The sequence below is a fragment of the Halichoeres trimaculatus genome, unplaced genomic scaffold (genome assembly GCF_033239565.1).
Source record: "Halichoeres trimaculatus isolate MK-OKI-2021-1 unplaced genomic scaffold, fHalTri1.1 fHalTri1_scaffold_1, whole genome shotgun sequence".
In the NCBI taxonomy this organism is placed as follows: domain Eukaryota; kingdom Metazoa; phylum Chordata; class Actinopteri; order Labriformes; family Labridae; genus Halichoeres; species Halichoeres trimaculatus.
In genome coordinates, this window is record NW_027437179.1 from 40,388,086 (window position 1) to 40,414,660 (window position 26,575).

At 39.0% G+C, this 26,575-nt stretch overlaps 1 protein-coding gene across 1 annotated transcript in view; it reads right to left on the reverse strand.

The window, feature by feature from the left end:
• Positions 1–230: 230 nt before the first annotated feature.
• The window catches only part of arhgef3 (Rho guanine nucleotide exchange factor (GEF) 3), a 44,962-nt gene continuing 18,617 nt past the window's right edge, over positions 231–26,575 (reverse strand). The window contains exons 3-12 of the mRNA XM_074665476.1: positions 24,694–24,756; positions 7,261–7,368; positions 6,893–7,150; positions 6,738–6,800; positions 6,560–6,656; positions 4,443–4,519; positions 3,530–3,787; positions 1,910–2,080; positions 1,547–1,736; positions 231–1,451 (exon numbers count right to left, since the gene is read on the reverse strand). Coding sequence (XP_074521577.1) covers positions 889–1,451; positions 1,547–1,736; positions 1,910–2,080; positions 3,530–3,787; positions 4,443–4,519; positions 6,560–6,656; positions 6,738–6,800; positions 6,893–7,150; positions 7,261–7,368; positions 24,694–24,756 — 1,848 coding nt within the window. The 3' untranslated portion in view covers positions 231–888. The remainder of the gene's footprint in view (positions 1,452–1,546; positions 1,737–1,909; positions 2,081–3,529; positions 3,788–4,442; positions 4,520–6,559; positions 6,657–6,737; positions 6,801–6,892; positions 7,151–7,260; positions 7,369–24,693; positions 24,757–26,575) is intronic.

Consider the following 26,575-nt stretch of genomic DNA (forward strand, 5'->3'; position numbering starts at 1 on the left):
AAAATTGAGGGAAACCAGCCCAACCCCAGATAAGCAGAAGAAAAACAGATGGATGGGTGTTCCTCAGGGATCAATCTTAGGTCCTCTCTCCTTATCCGACGACTTTGTACCTTAGGTTTGAAGTGTGTTCCCATTTTTTTAAAGTCAAATCGACTGAGTTTATGTTCGTCTTCATTCCAAAGATGCACAAACCACACAGCACGTTCTTTTTCAACACTTTATTGATGTTTTGGTCTCATGACTTTCCACACATGAGGTGACAGTATGTACACAAAGTGTCTGAGACAAACTCTCCAGAGTCTGTGCAAAAACCAGTTTGAAAACTTGCAGAACTTGTTGCTTAAAGGCTCAAACAGCCCCGACCGTCATATTCTTCATTTCTGTGGTCTCAGGAAGTCCAGCTGGGTGTCTCCACAGTGTAAGTCATGTTTCAAGAGTAAAGTGAAAGCACAACAGACATGTTTGGCTTTTTTTCCTACATTCATATACATAAAGACTTAATATACATTATTTAAATACATACAGTACGTACAGAAGTCACAGGTTTCCTCCGTTATGATTTTTTTGATTGTCAGAAACATTTGAAGTCACACCTCCAGGATCTGAAACTTGCTCCAGTTTAACTCTGATCTATGTCCAAATGTTTTTTTAAAGAGAAGTTTAGTTTGAATTAGTTATTTGATGCTAAAAAAGAGTGAGGTGAGAGGAGGAGTTCCTGGGGGAGTCTGAGAGGTGTTTACGTCTTTGTGCACAATGTCCTTCAGCGTCCATCTTCAGATTTTTCCTTTTCTCTGATATGTCCATCCATGACATCATCAGCTAGTCTTTGCTCTGATTGGCTGCAGTGGCAGTCCCTCAGTGAGTCTTTGTTTCTGATTGGTGCAAACATCAGCACCTGAAGCTCAGCTCCTCCTCGCTCTCACAGGTTTCCATGCCAAACTCTTCCTCCACCTCTTCCTCCTGAGTGTGCTTCTGCTCCTCCTCCATCACCTCCTTCTCCTCTTCAAAGGGAGTTTCATTGCAACTGCAGTTAACAACCTCCTCCTCCTCCTCTACCTCTCGTGCTTCATCCACCTGCGAGTTTTCCTCTGCACCTGTCTCACCTTCGACTTCCTGCTCTGCCTCCATCTCCACTCCTGCATCCGTCTCACTCCTCAGCCTCGTCTCCTCCAGACTCAGACCTTCCTCTGCGTCCAGACCCATCCCTGACTCCACCTCGGCCCAGTTTCCTCTGTCGGGCTCCAGCTCTGACTCAGCGCCCGGCCTCAGCTCCGCCCCCGTCTCCACGCACCGTCCTGTCTGCGGCGGCTGCTCCCCAGTCAGCGCCGCGGCCTCCTTGGCCTGCCTGATGCAGTTGATCCATTGTTGTTTGTTGAAGGCGTCGCTGGCCTGGAAGCAGTGGGTCTGCAGCTGACCCCCCGATCTGAACGACACCCGGAAAAAGTTTTTTGCTGCGCAGAGGAGACGGAGACAAAGGGAGGTTAGTCAGGTCAAGGTTTTATTTACAAAGAGGATTTCAGATAAATCTGTCTGCACGTTTTCTTACTCCGCTCATTGTTGCTGAAGGCTCCTCGGATGGACCCGCCCACTCTCATCTCTCCGTCTGATAGGTCCTCCAGGTCCAGCTGCCGGATGGGGATTGGCTGTCGGCAGAGCTGGTAGCTGACGGGATGATCGTTCAGAGACACAGACCTGGTGATGACCAAGACGTCCTGGAAGAGAAACACGTGGAGCTTCTAAAAATAAAAACAGAGAAAGGAGATGATTAATACTTCCCTTTTTTTGTTTCAAACATTTTTCCATGATAATTTTATTTTTATACCCATAACTCTAGAGACAGGATTTGTAAAAGGTTTAAGGGACATAAGGTGACGTGTGAGGGGGTTTGAAGGTGTAAAGCTTCACTCACGAGTCCTCTGTTGTTCTTCAGCTCCCCGTGGCAGCTGAGCGTCCTGGATCTGTCGATGAGCTCGTCCCTGTGAGCGTACTCTGAGTACAGCAGCCGGTCCTTGTAGTACTGACACTCTGACTCCCCGGTCCGCCTGTTGATGTCGGCCACCACGCTCTGAACCATCAGCATCTGAGAGGAAGAGATGAAACATGACTTCAAGATCCCATGTTATGCAAAAATCACTTTATTAAGTCTTTTAGTGAAATTTGTGGGTCTTTGTCTTTACTCCCAGCCCACAAAATGTGATATTTAAAGACAAAACCTGTTCTTAGTAGAGCTTGTGAATGTAAAATCCTGACCTAAAACGAGCTGTTTGGATTTTGGGGATTTGCCGACGTCGGCGATTCCCTTTTTTGACCAATCAGGAGCAAGTCTGACCTGATTGGTCCACTGGGAGAAAAATGCCAAAGTTGAAGAGCCATCACTGCTCTGTTTTTGGCTGTAAACAGCCACATAGCTCCATGCTCAAGCTTCCCATCTCAGAAGAAGACAGACTAAGTGTCTAGAGTTCATTTATCAGGAAATGTTCCAGCTACACTCAGTAAAACTGAGCATGTGTGTGCTAGTCACTTCACGGCCGACTGCTTTTCCAACTTTGGACAGTCCAACAGAGGGCTAGCCAATAGACTGGTCCTGAATCCAGGCGCATTACCAACCATCCTCCAACAAACCTGGGACCCTGGAAATGTGAGTATTTTAAATGCTGTGTGCTGTGGAGCAGATGGAAGAGCTTTTCCTCAGTGTCCCCCCTGTCTCTGTGTTAGCTTCAGGATGCTAACTTTAGCTGCAGTTAGCCTGTTCTTTTAGCCTGTAATGTTACGGTAAACGAGCTTTGCTGTTTTCTAAACATTGTGCACTCGGAGCTCGTGGCGCCGCTCTCAGTGACGTGGAAGAGCGGGGCGGTATCAGCGGTGGCTCATTTACATATGAAGGCCACGCCCACTAAATCAGAGCGTTCTGAACAGAGGGGCTATGAGAGCCTGGAAACAATGCTGCTGTGCTTGATTTATTGGCTTTTTGGACCAAAACATGTTACTACCATTTCATGAAGACATCACTGATCCATATTAAACTGCAGAAAAGGAGCAGGATATGGAACCTTTAATAACAGTTTGCAGATTTTTGGTGCAATTAAGTCTCAATTAAGTTCAAGCTTGAGAAGTTTCTTGAAATAAGAAAATACAAGAAACTAAACAAGATTTTTTTTCTATCAAATTGGGCATCATCTTTGTCTTTTATGTTTTTAAATAAAACATTTTTCTGGTATAATTCCCTCATACCGGCTTCTTTTCTTCTTGTCTGGTTTAAACCTGGACCTGGGAACTAACTAATTAATACATGATGGACTAATAACAGGAGCTGATAAGATCTCAAACTCTCCAAACTGTTTGTGTTTCAGCATCGTAGGCCTGACTGAAAGACTGATCTGACTCCTGTGTAAACTCCTCTGTAGCAGCAGTGACCCCTACAGTACGCACAGAAAACTACAGCTGTTTTTTTAACTTCAGCTCAGGTGGAGACAGGTGATCCACCTGTCACACGGTCATTAATCAAACCCATAAACACTCGTCTCCTCACCGCCTCCTCCAGGTGCTGTCGGTCTGCGTGGTCGTTGGGCGTGTGCTTCAGGATCTCCCTCAGCAGCAGCGGGTATTTCACCAGTCGACTGCGAGGGATGTCCAGAAAGTTCCACAGGTCCAGTTTCCTGCTGAAGGGGGACTGGAGGCAGCGCTGCAGGAAGTCCTGGACCCGGCGGTCCTGCTTCTTCTGGTCCAGTAAGGTCTTGGCTTTGACCTGGTTACTGCAGTACGGCGTGTAGGAGGAGAGGCAGGGGAGCTGCGCAGACACAGACACAGACACGGTCAGAAACAGATGAAGAAGATCTATATTTTCATTTTTTATCAGCTAATCTTTATTTCTTTATTTTTTGTCTTTCAGAGAAAATCCTTAAAGTTTTCATTGCACAGCCTTAAGATAAACTTGATGAATTTCTCTGCCAAGCTGCATGAAAATGTGACTTGAAACACCTGCAAAAAAGTTACACCTGAGACTAAATTGCTCGAAAAATCTAAAAAAAATGTCATTAAATTCAGGATATGAAAAATCTTCTTTGTGGTTTGGTCTCATTTTAAGTAAAAAAAATGTCTCATAAGACATTAAATATGGATTTTTTTCCGGACTTTTCAGATAAATCTGATGGATATTAAGATCTTAGAAGCCAGAAATAAGGTAGGGGCTGCTTGTAATGAGTAAAGTTCATGTGTGGTCTCTTAAAATAATAGAAAACAACTTAATTTTGACTTTTTACAGTGAATGAAATAAACTGAAATCATGCTGATGCTTCAGTTTGATCCACAAAAAAAAAAAAAAAAACATCAGAAAAGAGACTTAAAAAACAGAATCTCGCGAAAGAATTGAAGCAACACAAAGATAATTCTTCTTTTTCAGAGGTTTCCAACTCAAGCTGAAAGTTTTATAAACCACGTCTCACCCAGTCGGTCAGGATGTGTCCCACGTGTTCTGTGGAGCCGTCTGGTTTTCTGGCGTCCTGGAGGCGACTCAGCAGATCTGGAGACAGGAGGAGGAGGAGGAGGAGGAGGATGGAACAAGGTCAAAACTCTAAAATCAGCACTTTGGCTTCAAATGTTTTGGTTTTCTTTGTTCTTCGTATTTCCTGTGTGGATGATACCTTCTCCAGCTCAGAGAGTCACACAGGTCAAAGATCAGGTCGGGGTCTCATGAGTCAGGAGCTAGTGGCTGTTTTCCAAACTGCTTAATACATACTACATACTACTTACTTCTTTGGCATGTAGTATGTAGTATGACTTTTCTGTTGGGTCTGTTTTGTAGTTTACTACTCTGTTCAGGCAGAGCTACAGATGATGTTGGGTTTTTTGCCTTTAATATATAAATATACAAAAGAAGCTATGGGCAGATCTCTGCATTTGGTTATTTTGTTAATAACATCAAAGCAGAATCATCATTCTTGATTTCTTATCTTACACCAAAAGTTCTATTGTTTACTGAAAAAAAATCTGAAAGGGATTTTTACTTTTACAGCTGATGGAAAAACCCTTCCATATAATCCACGTATGGTTTAAAAAAAAGGTAATTTAGTGATTTAAATGGGCTTTAATGAATTTGTAGAAGTAAAAGCCTCTTTTACAACTGGAAGTGACAAGTTTTACTGATGTTTCTTTCTCATCACTTCACTTCTATCTCACAGACCGTCTAACGCTAGTGTTGTTGTATTGTAGTTGTAATGATGACTCATTCCAGTAGACTGCGGTAATTCACCAAAACCTAACACCCGCAGAGACAAATAGTGTCAGCGCTGTGCAATGTGGGAATCAGTATGCCAGATGGACTGGTTTGTTTCATACTGAGAAACTTTCCTGGATCAGTAGGACATCCGGGATGTTTAGTAAACCGCAGATTTTACAAGTTTTGGCAAACTGACGACTACAGACTGAATTACAGCCAAAATAGTAGGCACTGCTTATGTAGTAGGAGGTTTAGAAAACAGCCTATATTTAAAGTGATGCACAGCTGCCCTCAGGTGGCGGTTAGAGGAACTACAGCTAAAGTTGTCACCGCTTGGTTCATCTTTCTGTTTTAGTGAAATCTTTGTGATGCTGAGAAGAATTGTTTGTCTCAAACTTGGACTCAACTCTTCTGTGTTTAAAGATTCATAGGAGACTTTAAAATCAGAATTTGGGCTTTAAAAACAAATAAACTTGATTTGAGTTTGAAGTTTATTTTGCTTTAAAAACTTTAATGGACATAATTTTCTCCCTCATTAGAGTTAGTTCCACGTTTTGGCATCAGTTTCATCATTTAAAGCAATAAAACCGTAAATACTGCGACTTGTTTAAAACATGCAACTGCTTAAAACTTTAATGCAACAAAAAACTGAAATCTTACCAAATGTTTTTGTCTTATTTTAAGTAAAAAGTGTCCTGTCATACTTGATGCAAGCTAGATTCAGCTTATCTGTCCAGAAAAATGTCTTTTTTAAGTTATTTAAAGACAAAATGAGATCTGAATTGCTGTAACAAGTAAAAAAAAAATCTTCCAATGGAAGAAGAGAAATTTGCCAGAAACTAGAATAACGTCTTAATACAAGGAACTTTTCTCTGGACTGGATTTTTCTGGACTGGTCCAGTAAATGTGGATAATATCAGGTCTAAAAAGACACTTTCTACTGAAAACGAGACAAAAACACTTGATAAGATTTCTTTTTTTGGAGTGAAATTACAGGAAGTTAGAGTTAATTTATTCCTTCAATCTCAGGTGATGTATCTCATGCAGTTTGCGTCGATTATCAACAAACAAAAGCGTGATAAGGACAGCGGTGGATGTGTTTTATTGGTGAAAACAGACGTTAAATAAAAGAATTCATCTTGAAAACAGCTGAAAATTGATTATTTAACACTCCTTTTCTCTGTGTTGAGCTGGTAAATATGAGATTAACTGTATTAATTTAATAATCTGGTGGTTTGTGCTCAAGTTAAAGTCCATCTTAATCTGTGGTTTTAACATTAAATCAATGTGTGTGTGTGTTTTCTGACATGAGATAAACGGTTGATTTATGGAGGCTGCCCTCACCTTCATGCAGGGGGATCAGAGAGTCCAGGGTGCCAAAGATCTGGTTCAGTTCCTGCTCCGTCATGATGGACAGCTTCAGCATGGGGTCATGGTAGGCCTGAGGAAAAACACACACACATGAGCACACACACACACACTCTCAGGATTAATGTAAGAGGAAATAAGAGTTTTTTTTAACCTTCTTTGCCAGCTTGAGATCCTCCACCAGGTCCTGCTCGCCCTGAGCCAGCTCGAATATGGCCTGCAGAGAGACGGACAGAGACAGACTGTAAAAACCTCTGAGCGTGAGCGGTGAAGTTATCCCCGCCTCCTCCTGCAGCGTCAGCCTCCCACCTCCTGCCGTTTGATCTCCTTCGGGCTCAGATGCTGCGTCGCCCCCTGGTGGACGTCGAACGTCTCGCTCCACAGCTTGCTGTCCCGGCGTTTGGAGGATGGAGCAGCTGATGCAGACACCCGAGCTGCAGTCATGGAGGAGCCGGAGCTGGAGACCGTCACGGGGAAAGTTCGCGTCTTCAGGATCGATGAGGAGGAGGGAGGAGGATGAGGAGTGGTCCTCTCCGTCTGAGTCTCATTACGGAAACTGATGGAGCGCTGCAGAGAGGATGGAGACACAGAAAGTATGTTCCTCTTCTATAACTCAACTTTACTCATTAACAACCTGTATCTAATTACACCAGCGTGTGTTGGTGACTGGAGCTGACCTGCAGGGTCTGACCAATCCTCTTCAGCGGTACGGTCTTCACAGGCGGCAGCAGGTTGGCCAGAGACGTCACCCTGGACACGAGTTTACTGCGCTTCGTGCTGGGCTCCTGAGGAGAGACGGACAAACTGTGTTTAGATTATCACAGAAACACACAGTGACGCTCCAGGCCAGGATTTGTTTACACTGAGCACGACCTGCATGACTAACCCCAGGCCACACGGCAGAGGATGCTCTATTGTGTCCGTCCAAACAATCCAGAAATGCAGGATTCATTTCTTGGAAAACTGTCTAACAAAACAATCCACAGCCCAGAGTTTATAAAAGTCAGGACGACAAAGCTCGGCTCACATTTTGATAAGCAAATGAACGCACTTTGAGTAATTTCTCTGAATTTCCACGGAGCAATAAAAGAAAACAGCCAAGAAGAGATGATCAGTAAAAACAAAACATCAAGCAGATGTGAGAAGACAAAAATAAGCTTCACCAGATGCAAAAAGAGCGACTTTAATTCAGCACTCTGCTTTCATTAGGCATGAAAAGCTGCAGCAGGTGATGAATGTGCCAAAGAGGTTTGGAGCAGATTCACGTTTTTAGACTTTGTGACTCAAAATTCACCAAGACTCAGAGAGAAAAAAAACAAGAAATTTAAGATGTTGTTTTCAGAAAGAGAAAACTTTAACAGTGACCCAAATCCATGCACATGTCCGCACATTTCACCCCACTGTTAATCTCTCTTCACTGGCTTACAGTGGCAGCTCCAATCAAATTTAAAGCTCTGCTTGTAAAAGACGCCTGGTGCTCCCAGCCCAAGCGGCTCCAAATCTCTAGCCAGACTGTTCTCCTCTGTTGTTCCCAAATGGTGAATGAATTACCTAACTCTATACGATCCACAGAGTCCCTTCCTACTTTAAGAGATGTCTGAAGACTCATCTGTTCAGGGAACACTTAGACCCTTAATCTGAGCCTTCTCCTCTTTGTCCTCAGAGGGAGAATGATCCAGAAGGTCTCAGACCCAGCTCTCAGTGAATTTTCAGCACTAATTACTGAATGTTGTTAAAGGTTGAAACTGTAGAGGATACATTAATGATGAAACAGAGCCTTTGAAATGCTCCAAACAGTCACAAAAGTGACTAAACTACTCCTAATTTATGATGTGTTTACAATATTCTGCACAAACAAGGAGTTACAGGAGCCTTAAAGGCATAGTACGTAGAAACGGCAGTATATGTCCGAACAGAAACAGTGGAAATGAGATATAATGTTGATAGATGTTTGTGAAGCATTTTAAAATAAGTGAACAATAGTCCCAATAAAACTTTCCTTTTCTTTTTATTAAGTCAGAAAAAAGCTTTTTATATTCATATTACTGCAGGTCCTGTTCATGAAGGCTGACATAACAAACAGCCATGTTTGTAGGAAACAGGAAAAGCGAAATGTAGTTTTCAATACAAGCCTGGCCACCAGCCCTAAGATCTACCTGGAAGTCAGGAGAAGAAGAGGAGAGAGGGGGTTGATGTTTTTACAGCAAAGGAAGAAGACAGAGATTGTGTCCAAAATCATATAAGAAAATAGAAATGTCATAAATTTTCCAAGTTAATAAAATTTGGATAAATTACAATTTTTCTTTATTTTTTTTTTCAAAAATTTGTAAAATAAAAAAAAAATCATTAGGAACATTAGGAAAATTGAAAAAAACTCTAAAATTAAAAAAAAAATTGATAAAATTTCAAAAGGTGCAGAAAAAATTAAAGATTGTATTTTCAAAAATGTTCTCAATAAAAATTTCCAAAAGTTTGCACATTTTCAAAAAACGGAATTAAACTAATTTTGCAAAATTTGCAGAAAAAAAAAATAAATTTGCTAAATCTTTGCAAAAGTTTCTAATCTTTTTCTAAATTTTAATAAATTAAAATTTTTTTTTTTTTTACAACTGTCAAAAAAATGCAAAAAGAAATTGTAAGCTTCATTGCAGGAGGTGATGCATATTTAGTTCAACAAAATGTCAACGTTTGATTTTATTTAGTGTCAGTGTCTTTAATCATCAATAACCTCTGTAAGAAAAATAAAAACTCTCTATTTCAATAATATGTTTTCAAAGCTACAAGGAGCCACTGCAAAGGAGTCAAAGAGCCACATGAGGCTCCAGAGCCACAGGTTGAAGACCCTTGGTATAGTCTAACAAACGTCAGCATTTCTCTGTCTGAGAGTTTTCTTTTCTCTCTGACAGTCTGAGGTATGTTGGGGTTTCATTGTTGAAGGCTAGCTCAAACAGAACATGAGCTATCCGAGGGTGATGGTGAGTTTTCTGCCTGTTGTTTCTCCAGCTATGAGACTCCTTTTATGTCCCTCAGCATCAACACCCATCAACATGATGATCAGAATAAAGGACGCCACCTTCAGGAGTTTCTAGGTCTTGTACAAAAAGAGAGTTCACCTCAGGACTCAAACGGCCATCACTTCTGTCAGCGTGCATCCGGACCCTGATGATGGTTCGGGGAAAAGGTCACTGAGGGCAAATCAATCAGTGCCACCTCTCAAACCTGTCTGTCCTAACCTGACACCGTTTCATTTGGCAGGAAACCTGTGGTCGAACTTTCCCATATCAATGGCATAAAACTGTCAATATGACTAAATCTGAAAACATCCGGTCCATGCTCAAAATACACTTTTGCATCTCTTGTTACGCAGACGATGCTGTTCTTATCATCAAAGGTTTGTAGGTTGTTTCTGAAGATACTGGGTCAAAGCTCCTCCACAACAAGGACTGCCACTCTACTACTAGTAAACAAATTGTGCAACCAAGCTATGACAAGAAGAGCACCATTTCCAAGATATGTTTTCTGACTGCAGCGGACAGAACAGTCACTGAATACACGGCTGACAATAATCCAAACGAGAGAATCGAGAAATCCCCTAAACAACCAGTCTGCTACCAATGATCAGGGTGTAGATGGCTAAAGGGTTTGCGGGAAAGTTGACTTTGTTTTGTCAAATGAAACAATAGAGTGACTCAAAGTCTATCCCTGTCTGCCAGACTTACACACACACACACACACACACCCAGAGATTGGGTCTCCATACTCTCAGGGTTTGTCTCCATGTGTGAAAACGCCACCAGGCACTTTGTCCGGGACACAGACTTTGAGTAAATCAATCTGTGTGTGTGTGTGTGTGTATCAACACTGCCTGCCAGCTAACCTACTGGAACACAGGAACCATCAAACTTTGTTTCCATCAGCGCCCTCAGTCAGGAATCAGCCGACCAAAAATAAATCAGCCCCTGGCAGACGGTTATTGTTTTCAGCCCTTGATCACTCACAAGTCCCAGAAAGACTCTGTTTTAGCTTCAGTTCAAGCCAAAAAACTGACAATATTTTCAGAAAACTGCAACTAGTTAGAGCCTTAAAATGTGCTTTTAGAGGCCCAGCAGTTTTTAAAACTTGAATGTTTACATCATGTAAACGGTGTACACAAAGAAACAGTTTAATCTCTTCTTACGCAGATGATACTGTCCTATTTATCAGAGATTTATTTGTTGTTTTTGAAGATTTTGTGGTTTTTCTTTGGAAGTAACACTGTTTTTTGTTCAGCATTGTAGAAGTTTCCATGGGACGTTTTCAAATAGGTTTCAATGTCTGACGTTGCCTCATTTAATTGAATCCAGCAGAGATCAATCAGGTGCAGTTGGTCACAACGCTGCATTGGTTTATCTAATTAGAGCAGGTTTACTGACTGATTGACTCTTTTGGCATGAGGCTGGATTAAAAAAAGAAGAATAACCTCCGGCTGAGCTGCCCCAGAAAATAATTGTGTCACAACCTACAAGTCTTTTTTATGTTTTACCTCTGGGACTTGTCTTTGGAGTATAACGGCCTTTACCTTCTCTCAGAACGTGTTAGCTATAAAGCTGAAATGGGAATGTTGCAGGCATTTGTGATTGAATTCATTAGCTTTGGCTCTATGTGCATCTAACTAGAGTTTAAGAGATGGAGATACAGCTTCTAGTACAATCTGCTCTGACGAACAAAGAAGAGACACTACAATGTGACATATCTTCCCCAAGAGAGGCTAAGTACGTTAGTCCTGATGTCCTTTCCTAAAAAAGTTTTGCAAGCACTTCTTGGGGCTTTTAAAAGTGATCCCAGTCCAGAGAGTTGCATGATCTTCAGTATCTTCTTGGGTAACTGTTGAATTTTAAAAGTCAAGTCTAAAGAGCTCCTGATCAGATGGTCTAACCACCTCAGGGTGCCCGTTGGTGGAACCAATCAGCAGATTAACCCAGACATCATCCAGGGGCTACTTTTGGCTTGTGTTTGCAATCTCACCCATAAACTCAGGACCACAGGTAGGGGCTGAAACAGATGACTGAAACATAAAAAGAAGCTTCTCTTCAGATAAGACTAAGACCAACGCAAAGACCCTTGTTCTCCTCAAAAGATGTACCACATTGGGAAGGTTTCCCTTGCCCAAGGCAATCGTGCTTGCAAGGACCACCAAAGAAAAATTGATTCTTGGAGAGGAGACAGAGCAACTTAATGACTATTGATGAATATGCCAGATGAAAACCAAACATCCAATATCCAAAACAAGGGAATCTAGGACTTGCCCTGGTTTCTAGACCTGGTCAAGGCACTGCCGACGAAATTCTTAGCCTTGTCCTCATGGACTTAGCCTTGCACTGACTGAAACGTCCATGACCTTTTTGTTCCGCTCCTTATCAACCATATGTTTCATCTTCAGATCTGGTTGAAGTATTATCTTCTGTAACAATTATTTGAAACTAGGGCTGTGACTTGAAAGCGTTAATTAGATTAATTAATTACACCGCAAATTAACGCATCATTAAGATTCTTGAATGATCTTTCAAGACCCAAATAATCTTGTTTTCTGAAGAGTGGATTCTCTTCTTTTATGTCTCTCTTCCTGGTTTTGATCCAAAAAACAGACAAATCAAACTTTTTTGATCGCGTTCATGTCAGGCGCTGCTCTTTCTCTCTGAACTACGGTGACACATCCTCAGTTGAAGCATGAGCTGCCTGAACTTTTCTGACTTGCATCTCGCTGTGCCTCTGTAATCTCACATCTTCTCCTCATATCCATGCTGAGCTCTCATCCAAAGAGTGCACCACTCTCACCCACAGTAGTTTATGAGCATGATTTCGATTGACAAGCTCCAATAGACCCCGCCTCCCTCCGCTAAAAAATATAATTTACTTCTATAGACACAGTAAACAGTAATCGAATGTCAATGCCAGGGAACACGGACATTTTAATTGGTATTGTCCAGTTGAAAAAAAAAAAAAAAGGTTTACAAATCTTCTCTTTTTCGTGTATTCATTCGATTAGTCATGCACTCTAAATTTGTAATGTCCTTGAATTCAAACTCTGTATGTGGGGACCTTAAGCAGATATGAGATTAAAATGTGATTAATTAGATCAATTAATTACAAATCCTGTAATTAATTAGATTATTTTTTTTAACGACTGACAGCACTATTTACCACATAACAGCTGATGAATGTACTTGAAAGTAGTGTCCAAAAAAACAAACTTGTGTATGAGAATATTCAATTATTTAGTCTTCTACCAAAATCTGTTTAGCTTGAAAAGTGTTGCTTCTGAAGCTGAATAGTGATGTGATTAAAACGCAATTAATTACAATTAATTAATTACAAATGGCATAATTAATTCGATTAATTTTTTAATCAAGTCCCACCACTTTTTTTGAACATAAATTGATGACAAGAAAATACCTGACAGCAGCTCTGACTGTAAATGAACTATTCAAGTTTGGCCAAAACACTGTTTTTTAGGCTTCTCAAACGTAAATATGCTACGTTTTTGGCTTCTTTTATGACTGTAAAATTAAAATTTTTTGGTTTTTCATAAAAAGCAGAATTAGCAAGAACATATTTAACTACTCACAAGTTTTTAGGTCTCGTACAAAAGAGATTTCACTTCAGGACTCAAATGCCATCACTTCTGTCACTGTGCATCCGGACTCTGATGATGGTTTGGGGAAAAGGTCACTGAGGGCAAATCAATCAGTGCCACCTCTAAAACCTGTCCGTCCCTATCTGACACTGTTTTCATTTGGCAGGAATCTTGTGCTCAAACATTTCTCTTGAAACCAGACTCCGAGGTTCAAGCACGACTTTAACTTTTAGACATGTAGCATCTCTTACCTCCACCTGTTTCCCCGTGGTGTTGCTCACTCTGACTGACTCCAGAGAGCCTCCGAGCTCAAACTGGCGAACCATCACGCAGCAAGGGCTGTTTTCGACCACCATACTGTCAAAAAGCCCAGAAAGGATCTTGACCATAGATGGAGTGAAGTGCAGGTAGAGCACCCAGATGAGGATATTTGGAAGAAGGCAGCTTCAGACTAAAGTTCAACAGTCCCTGGTGCTTTAAAATCCAAAATCTTGATCTGGAAGGGCGTCCAGTAAAAGTTAATTTCCAGAAGATTTAACCAGAAAATTTATTCTAGCTTTGTCCTGCAAACAGATTCTATCAAAGCTCAGTTTCTTGTGTCGTTTGCCACCAGGATCTGGATCCCATGCTCATTGTCGCTGTTCAGCCTCCTCTTTAAATAGCTGTCAAAGCTGCCTCTCACTTTTGGCTGTTGGCTCAACCCCCCTGGACTCTGTTCCTCTGAAAACACAGCTCGCTACTGCTCTCCCTCTCTGACTCACTCACTCACTCCCTCTACTTCCTTCCTTCCTTCCTTCTTTCCTTTCCTTTTCTCTGTACTTTTTTTGCGCATTCATTAAGTGACTAGAATTAGTTTTTCTTGGTATTTTTTCTTCAAACTAAGATGCTTAATACCTCCCTTATTCAGACAGTTCATAGAAATGCACAAATCAAATGAGGTCATCCATTGACAAGTTTTTCCGTATGTGGTGAAAAAGGGTCACTTAATCTTCTCATGCTGTATGGGTCTCCACACATTCTTTGTGAGTGATAATTCTCTAAAGTTCATCCAGAATCACTTTAACACATCCTTCCGACAAATATACTCATGAACACATAAATTGTGCATTGATCCACCACTATGGATTGCCCCTCATGCACACTGTTTCCTAATGTCTGTTATGGTTGATGTTTTATTCCTCTTTGGATACGTAACCTTCATATCACATCTTAACTTTTAGTATTTAGAAGTATCCCAGTGATCATAACAAACTGCGTCATACCCCACCGTACCATATTGTTTTGTATCTTGTCCTTAAGTTTGATGCAGTGCAGTGGAGTAGTAAACCTGTATTTTTCATTTGGTATATCATCCAGCATCATAAAGTAAATTTCAATATAAAATTGAAATAGTAGCCACCCTAAAGTGCCTACTTTATTGTACCATATTGGCTGGTTGTGGTGTTATAATGTATTAGTTGTTATGGAATTATATGGTGTCTTATTTAATCCTAGTATGCATCATACCCTTTTGCAAGACAACGTCATATGGTATTGTATCATATTGTATTGCATTTTATAACATTACTATATAATGCAACACAACAAAATGTAGCATAATGTAAGATAAAGTAAAAAAAATAAATAAAAGTACCCTGGTGGTGTAGGGTGACTGAACGTAATGTAACATTACATACAAAATGTAACATAATGTAATGTAATGTAATGTAACTGTCTCAACGTACTGTAATCTAACATGGAATCACGTACCATAAAGGTAGCATATGCGTCATAACCTAGGAATAACACACTGTAACAAAGTGTAATGTAATGCAATGTGACGTAGCATAGCTTTATGTAGCATTACATAACATACAAATCAAATGAAATGAAATGAAAAAAAAAAAAAACAGATTTAGTCATAGTCCTTGCTAGCAAAATTTCATATCAAATTAAAAATGACATTTTGTGTTTTTGTTTTTTTTTCTTTAATAAAGAAGTAGCCTATTAGTGAAGGCAATGAACTACTAAAGGACTAAGACTTAACAGATCGAATACAGTAATTAAGCCTATCTATCAAATGCGTATTTGTATGCATATGTATATTTCCTCCTTAGTGTTTTTTTTTCTTATATGTAGGTGTATATGTATGTATGTATATGTATGTATGTATGTATGTATGTATGTATATGGGTGTATGTGTAGGTATGTGCATGTAGATATGCATATATATATATATATATATATATATATACATATATATATATATATATATATATATATATATATATGTATATGTGTGTGTGTGTGTGTGTGTGTGTGTGTGTGTATGAATAATTTTATTTATCTATTTATTTATTTTTTTCTTCCTTTTCTTGCTGTCGTTGTTTTTTTGTTCTTGGTTGTTTGCGCTGTTTTCACTACTAGTATTATTATTTGGTACAATGCAATTTGATAAATGTTGAGCTTTGACACTCATTGAAAAAATAAGTAATAAAAAAAAATGTAGCATTACATTATGTAATGTGACATGACATAACCTAAGGTAATATAGTGTAAAATACCATAAAGTTTTAAAAAAGTGCAGTAAACTAATGTACCACAAAGGTAGTGTATGCATCACAATGTAGGGAGGCGTTGCTTGACGTAGCATCATGTGACATAATGTAATGTAACACAATATAAAATAACTCAATGTAACGTAACGTTACTCAGTGCCAAGTTAAAAACCAAGGGATAGACTGATTATCAGCCGGGCTGATTATTGGTGACGATATTTAGCATTTTGAAGCATATTGGCAGCAGCTGATAAGAAACTAAATTTAAGGCTGTGCTATTTTGGCTTCTCTAGCATCATCCCACCCATGGTACATTTTTTTTTTTGTTTTAATTTAACTTTATGAGACAGCTGCTGAGCCTGGAAGCTGTTTAACAAACATATGCTTAAAGGTGTTTAAAGAAAGTTAAGAGTTGGAGTTTGTATTATCCCAAATTTTGATGCCAATATTTTCACTTTTACTGCAAATGAATATCCGCCCCAAATATCAGCTATCGGTTTTCTTGACTACTGATTATCAGTAGCGGTATCGGCCCTGAAAAAACATATTGGTCTATCTCTGGAAGTAATTTTAAAGAAACAAAATAATGTAGCTCAAAGTAGCAGACATATAACTCAACAGTATCCCATCACATCGTATGGTACTGTTTGTATCTCATCATGTTGGATCATTTGGTAAATTCAACATAAAAAGCAGCAACAAAACGACATCCATCTGAATCCTCCCCTCACTTCCTTTTTTCCTCAACAGTTTATTTTCAGGTTTATCTGCGCCTGCATTCATACAGCGTCCCGGCTCAAAGGGTGCAACACTGGTCGATGTTAATCCAAACTGTAATTACTGAAGAGAAAAGGCCTGAAGGCAGATAAAGCTCTGTCCTGGTTCTGCTGGAGGTTTTTAAATCAATACGTATGTGTGTGCATGGTTTTTGACCAGCACCCGACCATAAACAGTCACATTTCAGACATAATATATGATTACTTTTTAGGGTTAGGGTTTTAAAATGCAAAATGAAATTACTTTCCAGGTTTTCTGAAAAAGCACATTACCAATAATAATGAAATTAAAACAAGAACAGCTGACTTCATGTCTGTAAATGTCCAAACGGATCCTGGATCAGCTGTTCTGTTGGAGCCACACTCATCATCATCATGACATCATTTTAAAGGTCTGTCTCTGTAGTTTCTCTGGAAAGCTGTGACCGTTGTCAAAACAAATGCTAAACTCCTCAACAATCACAAACACACCTCACAGAAGTGTCCACCTGGGACTTGGACCCGTCGTTACAGTGTGGAACAGCTGGGTCATAAACGCTCAGAGCGTGATCCAGAAGGTGCACATGGACTCAAAGAAACACACCTCATTTCTCTTGAACTGTGACACAGCAGCAAACAATAGAGAAATACCTTAATGTAATGCAGAAACGTGAGGAAATGTACAGGAACGTGAGTAAAGCGCTCGGTTTTCTCATTACTGTCCCCAGGCGAGCGTTACATCATGCACTGAGCGGCTCTTTAATAAATGATGATTAAGAAAACAATGAGTCACAATGACTTCAAAAAGCACTTCAGTTTGAAATGCTCTGTTCTTGAACTTTACCATCTTTGGATGCTGTGTGTCTGCTTCATCAAGACCCTCCACTGAGTTTTCTGCTGCTTATAAGACAGACTAAAGTAAATAGATCAGTTTAACTGCTCAAGACTTTCTCTTCTGCATCTCAGGAGACAAAATGCTGATTCTTATTCCAGCCTCTTTCAAGTTTCAAATATTTCATTAATTCATTTTTTGTTTCTTCTTGAATGGACACCACAGTCAGGAAGTCCAGAATGTTTCTCTCTGCACGTTAAACAGTTTAGGACAAATATATCCGGCTTTTATTTTGAAGGAAACACAGCAGTTTTGATGCCAGAAGAAGAACTTGTGGGTATCACAGTTTACTGATCTGACCTCAAAACCACATCAATACTTGTTGATCCGCTGTGTTACCCTGAGGCACTCAGCAGGAATTAATTAACCAGTGAAAATATCTATAACCAGCAGAGTGCTGAACAAATCCACAGTACAGATCCAATATAATACAGCAGGTCCATGTGTGCTGTCTGCAACAATGTTGCATGTTATATTGTATGTGACACGTAAGAATATGAAAATATAAAACAGGAATGTGCTTGGATATGACATCTTACAGAATGATATGATATGATATGGTATTATATGATATGATATGATATGATATGATATGATGTGATATGATAGGTTATAAAATGATACAGAATGACATAAAATGAATATTATGTGTAATGATGTAATATGATATGATAAAATATGATACAATATGATATGGAATTATATGATATATGATACAGTATAACATGATATGATACAGTATGATATAATATGATATGACATGAAATAAAATGATATGATATGATATAATGTGATATGATATAACATGACATGATGATATGATGTGATATGAAATGATATGATATGATATATGATATGATATGTGATATGATATGATATGAAACTATATAATATTATATATGATATATGATATGATATGATATGATATGATATGATATGAAATGATATGATGTTATATATGATATGATACGATACGATACGATACGATACGATACGATACGATACGATACGATACGATACGATACGATATGTTATGATATGATATGATATGATATGTTATGATATGATATGATATGTTATGATATGATATGATATGTTATGATATGATATGATATGATATGATATGATATGATATGATATGATATGGTATGATATGAGTGGTGGATATTTGTAGAACAATATGGTCCTATGGGGCACATTAAACTGCATAGAAGAAGGCATGCTTTGCTTTGCTACAATATGATAGGTATTGTAAAGTGCAATATGATAACAATATATAATATATAATAAGATATTATATATATATATTAATCCATTGCATAACATAATGTATGATGGAATTGGCTATACAACATGCTTTTATACCATGCAGTACAATTTAATGAGTTATGCTATGTTACATGAACTTTGATATATTAACTTATATTTGGATATGATACGATACTTTACTATACAACAATATTTAACAAGCTATGAATAAAATAATACAATGTAATGACATTAGCAAAGATACATCTAGTTTGTTGTCACACTGCCTTATGTTACTTAATGTTTTCACTTAGCTTACTGTTGTTATGTTAGTTTACTGAGGGAGCAGTAATAAAACAATCAGTATTACAGATAAGTTTCCTTTTTAAAAAATAAATAAATAAATAAATAAATAAATAAGGAGAAGAGAAAATACCAGGTACACTCAGACATCAACAGGTGCAGTGAGTAACACAACAGCAACAAAGAATCAAACAATTCTCAAACACCACCCACCCTCTACACCCAGCCCAACCCACCCCACCCCACCGGGACTTCACTTCCTGCCACTCCAAAGGAGGCCATTAATGTTACATTGGAATCAGTTTAATTCATTTCCTCAATATGTTGAAGCAGGGGAACCCCAGTCTTATTGTATTACCTCAGATTATTTGATAGAGAGAGATGAGTTCTCTCCATATGGGAGAGTTTTACCGTTTCTTTTAACCAAACTTTGGCAAAGTGGAGCCTCTGATTTTATCCAGAACATTAAGATCAGTTTTTTAGCTATGATGAGACCACAGGATGGCAGTTGCAGCTGACTTTTATTTAGCTGGGAAGTCTGATCAAAAACTCCAAACAGCACTGGGAGGGAGTCAGGTTTCAAAGTTACACGCAACATTTCTGAAAAATTATTGAACATGTTAGACCAAGGGTCTTCAACCTGTGGCTCTGGAGCCTTGTAGGGCTCTCAAATCCTTTGCAGTGGCTCCTTGTGGCTGTAAAAAAATAATATTGAAATAAGGATTTTTTTTTTAAAAATTTCTTACAAAGAGAAATAATAATAACGCCGCAAACACTTAGTAAAATCATACTACAATATTTTGTACGATTTTTTAGATTTTTTTAATTTCAATTTTTTGACAGTTTTGCAAATTAAGAAAAAGAATTCTAAATTTTTGGAGATTTAGCAATTTTTTATTCTTTTTTTATATAAATCCTCTTTTTGCAATTTTTAGAAAGTTTAACAATTTTTGGAAATAAAGTAAATTTTAAAATTGCATTATTAAAGGGTTCTTTTTGACGTTTCAGCATTTTTTTTAAATATAAAAATTTTGCATTTACATTTTTTATTTTGCAATTTTTTGTTTTCATTTTTTTAATCCCAACTTATTGAAATTTCATTAATTTTGAAAATTTATCACATCTATGACATTACACATTTCTTTTTTTTTGTTAAATTTTGGAAATTTTTTTAAAAATAAAAAACAAAGAAATCACATGTACAATTTTATAAACACAAAAACTCTTTGATTTGAAACTAATTCACTAGATTATAGACTTTTTTGTCTTAATGTAAGGTAAAGTAGATTTTGTGGCTCCTGAATGACTTTTATCCAGGTGAGCTGAGCCAAAATGGCTCTTTCGAAAGTAAAGGTTGCTGACCCCTGTATTAGACCAAAACAGATTTAATTTTGGGCAGTCAAGAAAACGATGAGGAAAGTTTGTTTCTCTGCTGTGGCATTTGTCACAGAGTGGGGATAAATCTGGAAACGCCGATAACCGATATTTGGGGCCGATATTCACTTGCGGTAAAATTTAAAATATTGGCGTCCCAGGCTCAGCAGCTCTAATACAGCTAAAAGAAAACTTAAAAAAATATAAATAGATCCCTAAAGTTTTCTACCATAAGTCAAGTTTCCAAAATATGGCTCTGCGTGTCACCAATCAGATGGTCAGTGCATGGGACGATGTTAGAGACAGAGTAGTGACTGCAGACAAAGAGGCGCCAATTGGATCCAAAATAACACAGCGTTAAATTTCTTATCAGCCGCTGGATTTTAAAAAAAAAGGCAGAAGCCGATATGCTTCAAAATGCTAAATATCTGCACCAATAAACAGTCTATCCTTTATGCTAATGTTACGATTCAACAGAATGCAGGACTCTACAGTATAACGTGAACTATGGTATGATACCTTCATTGTCATACCATGTGAAAGGATTCGTGCTTTGTAGTGTGACGGCATGCTATGAAACAGTAATTTATAAAACATATGGTCTCATAAAACAGGATGTGAAGCAGATCAGTCACTCCAGTCTACTTATCTGCAAATTTCTAATGAACCCAGGAGCAGTTAGCATTTAGCTTCCTCTACAGTGATGTTAACAAATATAAACCAAAATCAAACTACAATAATGCTCACTATATCTGTGATCACCTGAAATAAAGTGACATTATTTCATTTCCAACTTGTGGACCTGGTCCCTCTAAGTGTTTTTGTTCGGCCTGTAAGTCAGCGCTTGTTGATATTTAATCTCAGCGCCGTCAAATCAGGTCCTTGAGCTTTCAGTCAGAGCACAATACGAGTGTGTGTGAGTCAGTCCAGGGAGTGACAGCACAGAAACAATAGAGGGTAATTAATCCCAGGTCCACTCTGGTGGAGCGCGGGCTGGATAAGACCGATGGTGTGTTTGGGTTTGTTTGTGACAGCGGCTGGAGCGAGCAGGGTGGACATCCTGTGTTGGACGGAGCGGGGAGGGGAACGCCCGGGCCACTGGCAGAGGGTTAAAAATATACATATACAAACGAGGAGGGGGCCAACACGAGGTCTGAGGCCCCCCTGAGGGTCATAATGTACACAATAGATCCAGAGTTTAGTCACTAATTAGACTGTACAAATGAAAATACAATAACTGTTCACAGCAGCCTGTAGTGTGTGTCTGATTTACATAAATAAAATCCAAAACAACTCCTCGGGGATGGAACCCCAAAAGATTCATAATTAAATAAATAAAAACAACATTTTGAAATAAATACCATTTTGATAAATAACAGACAAATGTATAATATGGCCATTAAATTGTAAAATATGGTGATATTATTATGAAATATTTTTTATTATTCTTTAACATCGAAATATTATAATTGTGATTATTTTAACAATTTCATATCTTTCAAAATAATGACAGACCAAGTCATTATGCTGAAAAATGACATTAAATAAATATTGACTTTGTAAATAACAGATTTTTTTTTTTATAAAAGCTTGAAAAATAAACTTAAGTCATTATTTTAAAAAAGTATGAAATTGTTACAATAATAGGTATCAAATATTTAATTATAAAAAATCAATATTAAAGAATAATAAAACATATTTCATAATAATATTGCCATATTTTAGAATTTAATGGCCAAATTATCAAAATGGTATTTATTTCAAAATGCTGTTTTTATTTATTTAATTATGAATCTTTTGGGGTTCCATACTTAGATCAAGTGTTATGAAGAGTTAAAACTTAATTCCCAACAAAAATATGATAACCAAAGAAACAATAATCTCTTCTCTCAGACAAACATCACTGATACCTGAGGTAATATAAAACAAGGGAGAAACTTGTGAGATTACTTTAATTAAAATCCAATGCATTAGTTTGCTTAGGAGTTTTTTTAAATGCCAACACTGGTCAGCAGGTGGCAGTGTTTCACCAAGAAACATCACAAAGCTCCAGAGATGTCAGCCAAAAGGAAAACTGCAGCCAAGTGACCCTGAGTACACAAAGCACATTTCCTAACCCTTTAGAAATCAAAGATTTTCAGCATCAACACATTTAACCAAGCTTTAGAGAGTTACACTGGGTGTAAACGTGATATTTAGATTCTGGCCTACTTTAAAGTGTTTGCACACCTGTCATGATTGAATGTGGAGCAGACTCAGGGTGATTAACGTGGTCGAGTGTTATTTTGCTCTTTAAAGCTCCAAATATCAGCATCCAGAAGAGAAAGTGGCATTTGAAATCTGTGTTTAGGAGTTTTATCAAGAGAAACAGCGAAGCAGCATCACTTCCTAACCCACAGGACTCCATCCATCATCAGAACCACATCAGAGAAATAACTCATGATAAGATCACATCATTGTGCTGTCCAAGTATAAACCCAACAGAGGTCAGCCAAAAACTTTATGACACATTTCCAAACTTCAAAAGTGACAATTTTAATAGAGCTTTTCACATGACTCCTCTTCTATCTCAGAGACCATCTGACATTAGTGTTGTTGTATTGTAGTTGTAATGTTGACTCATTCCAGTAGATGGAGGTAATAAACCAAAACCTGCCACCAACATATACAAACCAAGCGGCAACCTCCGGTCTGAGAATATGAGACAATGCTGAAGTGCTAAAATCTGCTGTTTCTCGTGTGTTCGCTTGAAGCTGGCTCTGGAAGTACAGGAAGTCACAAACACACCAAGCCAAAAAAAGCTGTTTTCAAAGCAGAAATTAACCTATTTACAGCCTGGTTCAAAAAACGTCTCCTGTCTGAGTCGCTAATTTTACTACCAGCTCCCACTGTACGGGGGGGGATTTTTTTTCTAACTTGGCCGTTCAGAGAATATTAAGATCACAAGCTCCCCCAATAAGAAGCACAGCTGAGAGTCACGCGACCGACAGGCGCCCTATGGCTGTAGGCGAAGCCCTTGCCACTACCAATATGGCCGCGATAGCCGATCTGCTTCATTTTCTGTTTCAGAAATAGACGGGTGACATTGGTGAGACTACGTCCATGTTCTATACAGTCTATGATGCAAACAGCATCAGCGCTGTGCATTGTGGGAAACAGTTTGCCAGGTAGACTGGTCTGTTGCATACTGAGAAATTTTCCTGGCTCGGTAGGACATTTGGGGATTTTTAGTATACTGCAGATTTTGCAAGTTTTCACAAACTGACCACTACAGACTGAGTTTAGGCTAAATTAGTAGGAACTGCCAGTGAAGTAAGAGGTTTGAGAAAACAGCTATTGACTCAAATTTAAGTCAATTGACTCCTGATATCTGTAGACATCATCACCATCAACTTTTTTTCTCATGGGCTGGTGTTAAAAAGCAAACTAAAAATTACAAAAATCTGAAATATCAAAGTATTGTAATATAATTCAAATTGGCACCACAAAAATCATAAAAGAATCAAATCAGGAGAAAAGCATATCCTCCTAGCCTTAATAAACTGAATATAATTATAGAATACTATAGAATAGGAAGGGATAAAAGAAACGTGGCAAGTAGAAAAGAGCAGAGCAGAATACAATAAAAATTGAAATAGAATTAATTATAGAATCAAACAGGATGGTAGAGGATAGATTTACATCGAAGAGAAGAGAAGACAAGAGAAGACAAGAGAAAGTTACTGACTGAAATCAAATCAAATAATTCTGTAGAACAGAGTAGAATAGAAAGTATCTAATGAAACACACAAGGTAAAAATGAATATTCAAGGGTAGAAAATTCAAAACTAATAAAATAAAATAAAATAGAAAGGAACAAAAACATGAAAAGAAAAAAAGTAATGTATGGAATAGAATAACATATTGAGAAAAAATCATATAAAATTGTAGAAAATAACATAATAGAACAGAAAATGATTACAGAAACAAACAGGAAAGAAAAGAATAGAATGTCAGAGTGTAGAATAAAGTAGTTACAGAATAGAATCTGATGGAATGATATAATAGAAAAAAAATCATACTGTAGAATAGTGCAGAATTGAAAAGATGTTTATAGAAACAAACAGGATAGAATGGGAAAAAAGTTTTATAGACATTAGTGTTTCCTGCATGTAAATATATCCTAAAATCACTGATTGAAAACAGCAACAAATCATAAACAAGAAACAAGAGGTCTGGGTCCTGTCTGTCATCACAGCTAACGTCAACGTTCAAGAGAACAGGAGGAAAAAAAAGGAGAGAGGGAGGAAGGGATACTGAACATGAGGAGCAGAGGGAGGAGAGGAAAATGTGAGGAGAAAAGATAAGAGTCTGTGAACTTTGAGTTATTTCAGAGGAGGTGAACTCACGTTGATGTCCAGACTGCAGAGACTGAGGGAGTCTGCATCTCTGCTGGCCTGCTTCCTCTTCTTCTGTAACACACACACACACACACACACACACACACACACACACACACACACACACACACACACACAAAGAGCACAGGTGAGATGGAGAACAGGTAAGGATATATGATACTTCATGAATTCACACGTTCACTGTGAACAAAAAACTGTGACACGTCTGTTGTTTATGTGCAGCTCTACATGTGAGTGAACCCAAACACTTCCTGTCTGTTACCACGGCGACGAGGAAAACAGGAAGAAATCACACCTGATGAGTCGGGTCAGCGAGGGCAAACAGCTGTGTGTGGAGGAGGATAAGGAGGAGGAAGAGGAGGAGGAAGAGGGGGAGGAAGGAAAGGCAGCAGATAAAGAAGGAGAGAGGATGGAGAGGGTCGTAAAGAAAGGAGACAAGGAGAGAAGGGGAGGAGGAGGTCAGATAAGGAAGGAGAAGATATATAGAGCGAAAGGAGAGGAGGCTAAGGAGAGAGGAAAGGAGGTGAAGGAGAAAGAGCAAGGTGAGAAGAATGGGAGGAGACAGGAGATAAAGGAGGAGGAGAAACACTGATATGAAACAAACAGGAAGAGGAGGAGGACCAGATGAAGGAGAAGGAGGGGGTGATATGGAGCTGCTGAATGAGGAGGAAGGGGAGGTGCAGTGAAAGCAGAGGAGGAGAATGGAGAGGAGGAAGGAGTACAAGAAAAAGAGAAAAGGAGGAGGTGCATGGACTGAGGATGAAAAGGAAAAGCAGGAGGTGAGTGAGACACAAAGGAGGAGGAAGATGAGGAGCAGGGGAAGGAGGTGTGGGAGGAAGAAGAGGTGGAGGAGTTGGTGGGGAATGGAGGAGAAAAAGGAGGTGGAAGGACAGGAGGTCAGGGGAGAAATCAATAAAAGGAGGAACAGGAGAAGGATTAGGGGAGTAGAGGAGGAGTAGGAGGTGGGAAGAGACAGAGAAGGATGTGGGGAGGAAGGAGTGAAATGGGAGGAGAAGAATGAGGAGTAGAATGAGGAGGAGAAAAAGCTGGATGAGGAGGGAGAAGACAGGGAGAAGGATGTAAAAAGATGAGGATGTTTAGGAGGAGGAGGAGGAGGAGGAGGAGGAGAAAGGGATGCAGGGGATCTTGAAAAAGAGTAGGAACAGAAAACAGAATTAGGGAGGAGAAGGAGGGGGCAGGAGGCAGAGAAGGACAGGCTTTAGTACATGGAGGAGCTTGGGAGGAGCTGGAGGTGAAGAAAGGAGACTGAGGATGATGAGGAGGTGGAAAAGGAGAAATCTCATCAGAGAAGATGAAGGGTGTGGAGTAGCAGTTAAAAAAAGAGGAGGCAGGAGGAGGAGGTGAAGGGTGTTAGGAACACGTTGTGTAGGTGAAGAAGGTGAAGAAGGAGGTGAAGGAGGAGGCAGGAGGAGGTGTGGGATGTGGGGTGCATGTAGACGACAGGAGGAGGAAGCAGGAGCAGTTAAAGGACAAAGGGAGCATGTTGTGTGGGTGTAGGAGGTGATAGAGGAGGTGTAGGATGTAGGGTGCATGTTGTGTAGGTTTAGTAGGAGGCAGGAGGAGGTGAAGGAGAATGAGGGAGGAGGTGAAGGAGAATGAGGGAAGAGGTGAAGCATGTGGAGAGCATGTTTCGTTGGGGAGCAGGTGAAGGAGAAGGAGGTGAAGCGTGTTGTGTATTAGTGTGTAGTATTGTGAAGTGTTGTGTGTAAGTGTGTATTAGTGTGTAGTGGTGTGTATTAGTGTGTAGTGGTGTGTATTGGTGTGTAGTGGTGTGTATTAGTGTGTAGTGGTGTGTATTGGTGTGTAGTGGTGTGTATTAGTGTGTAGTGGTGTGTAGTGGTGTGTATTC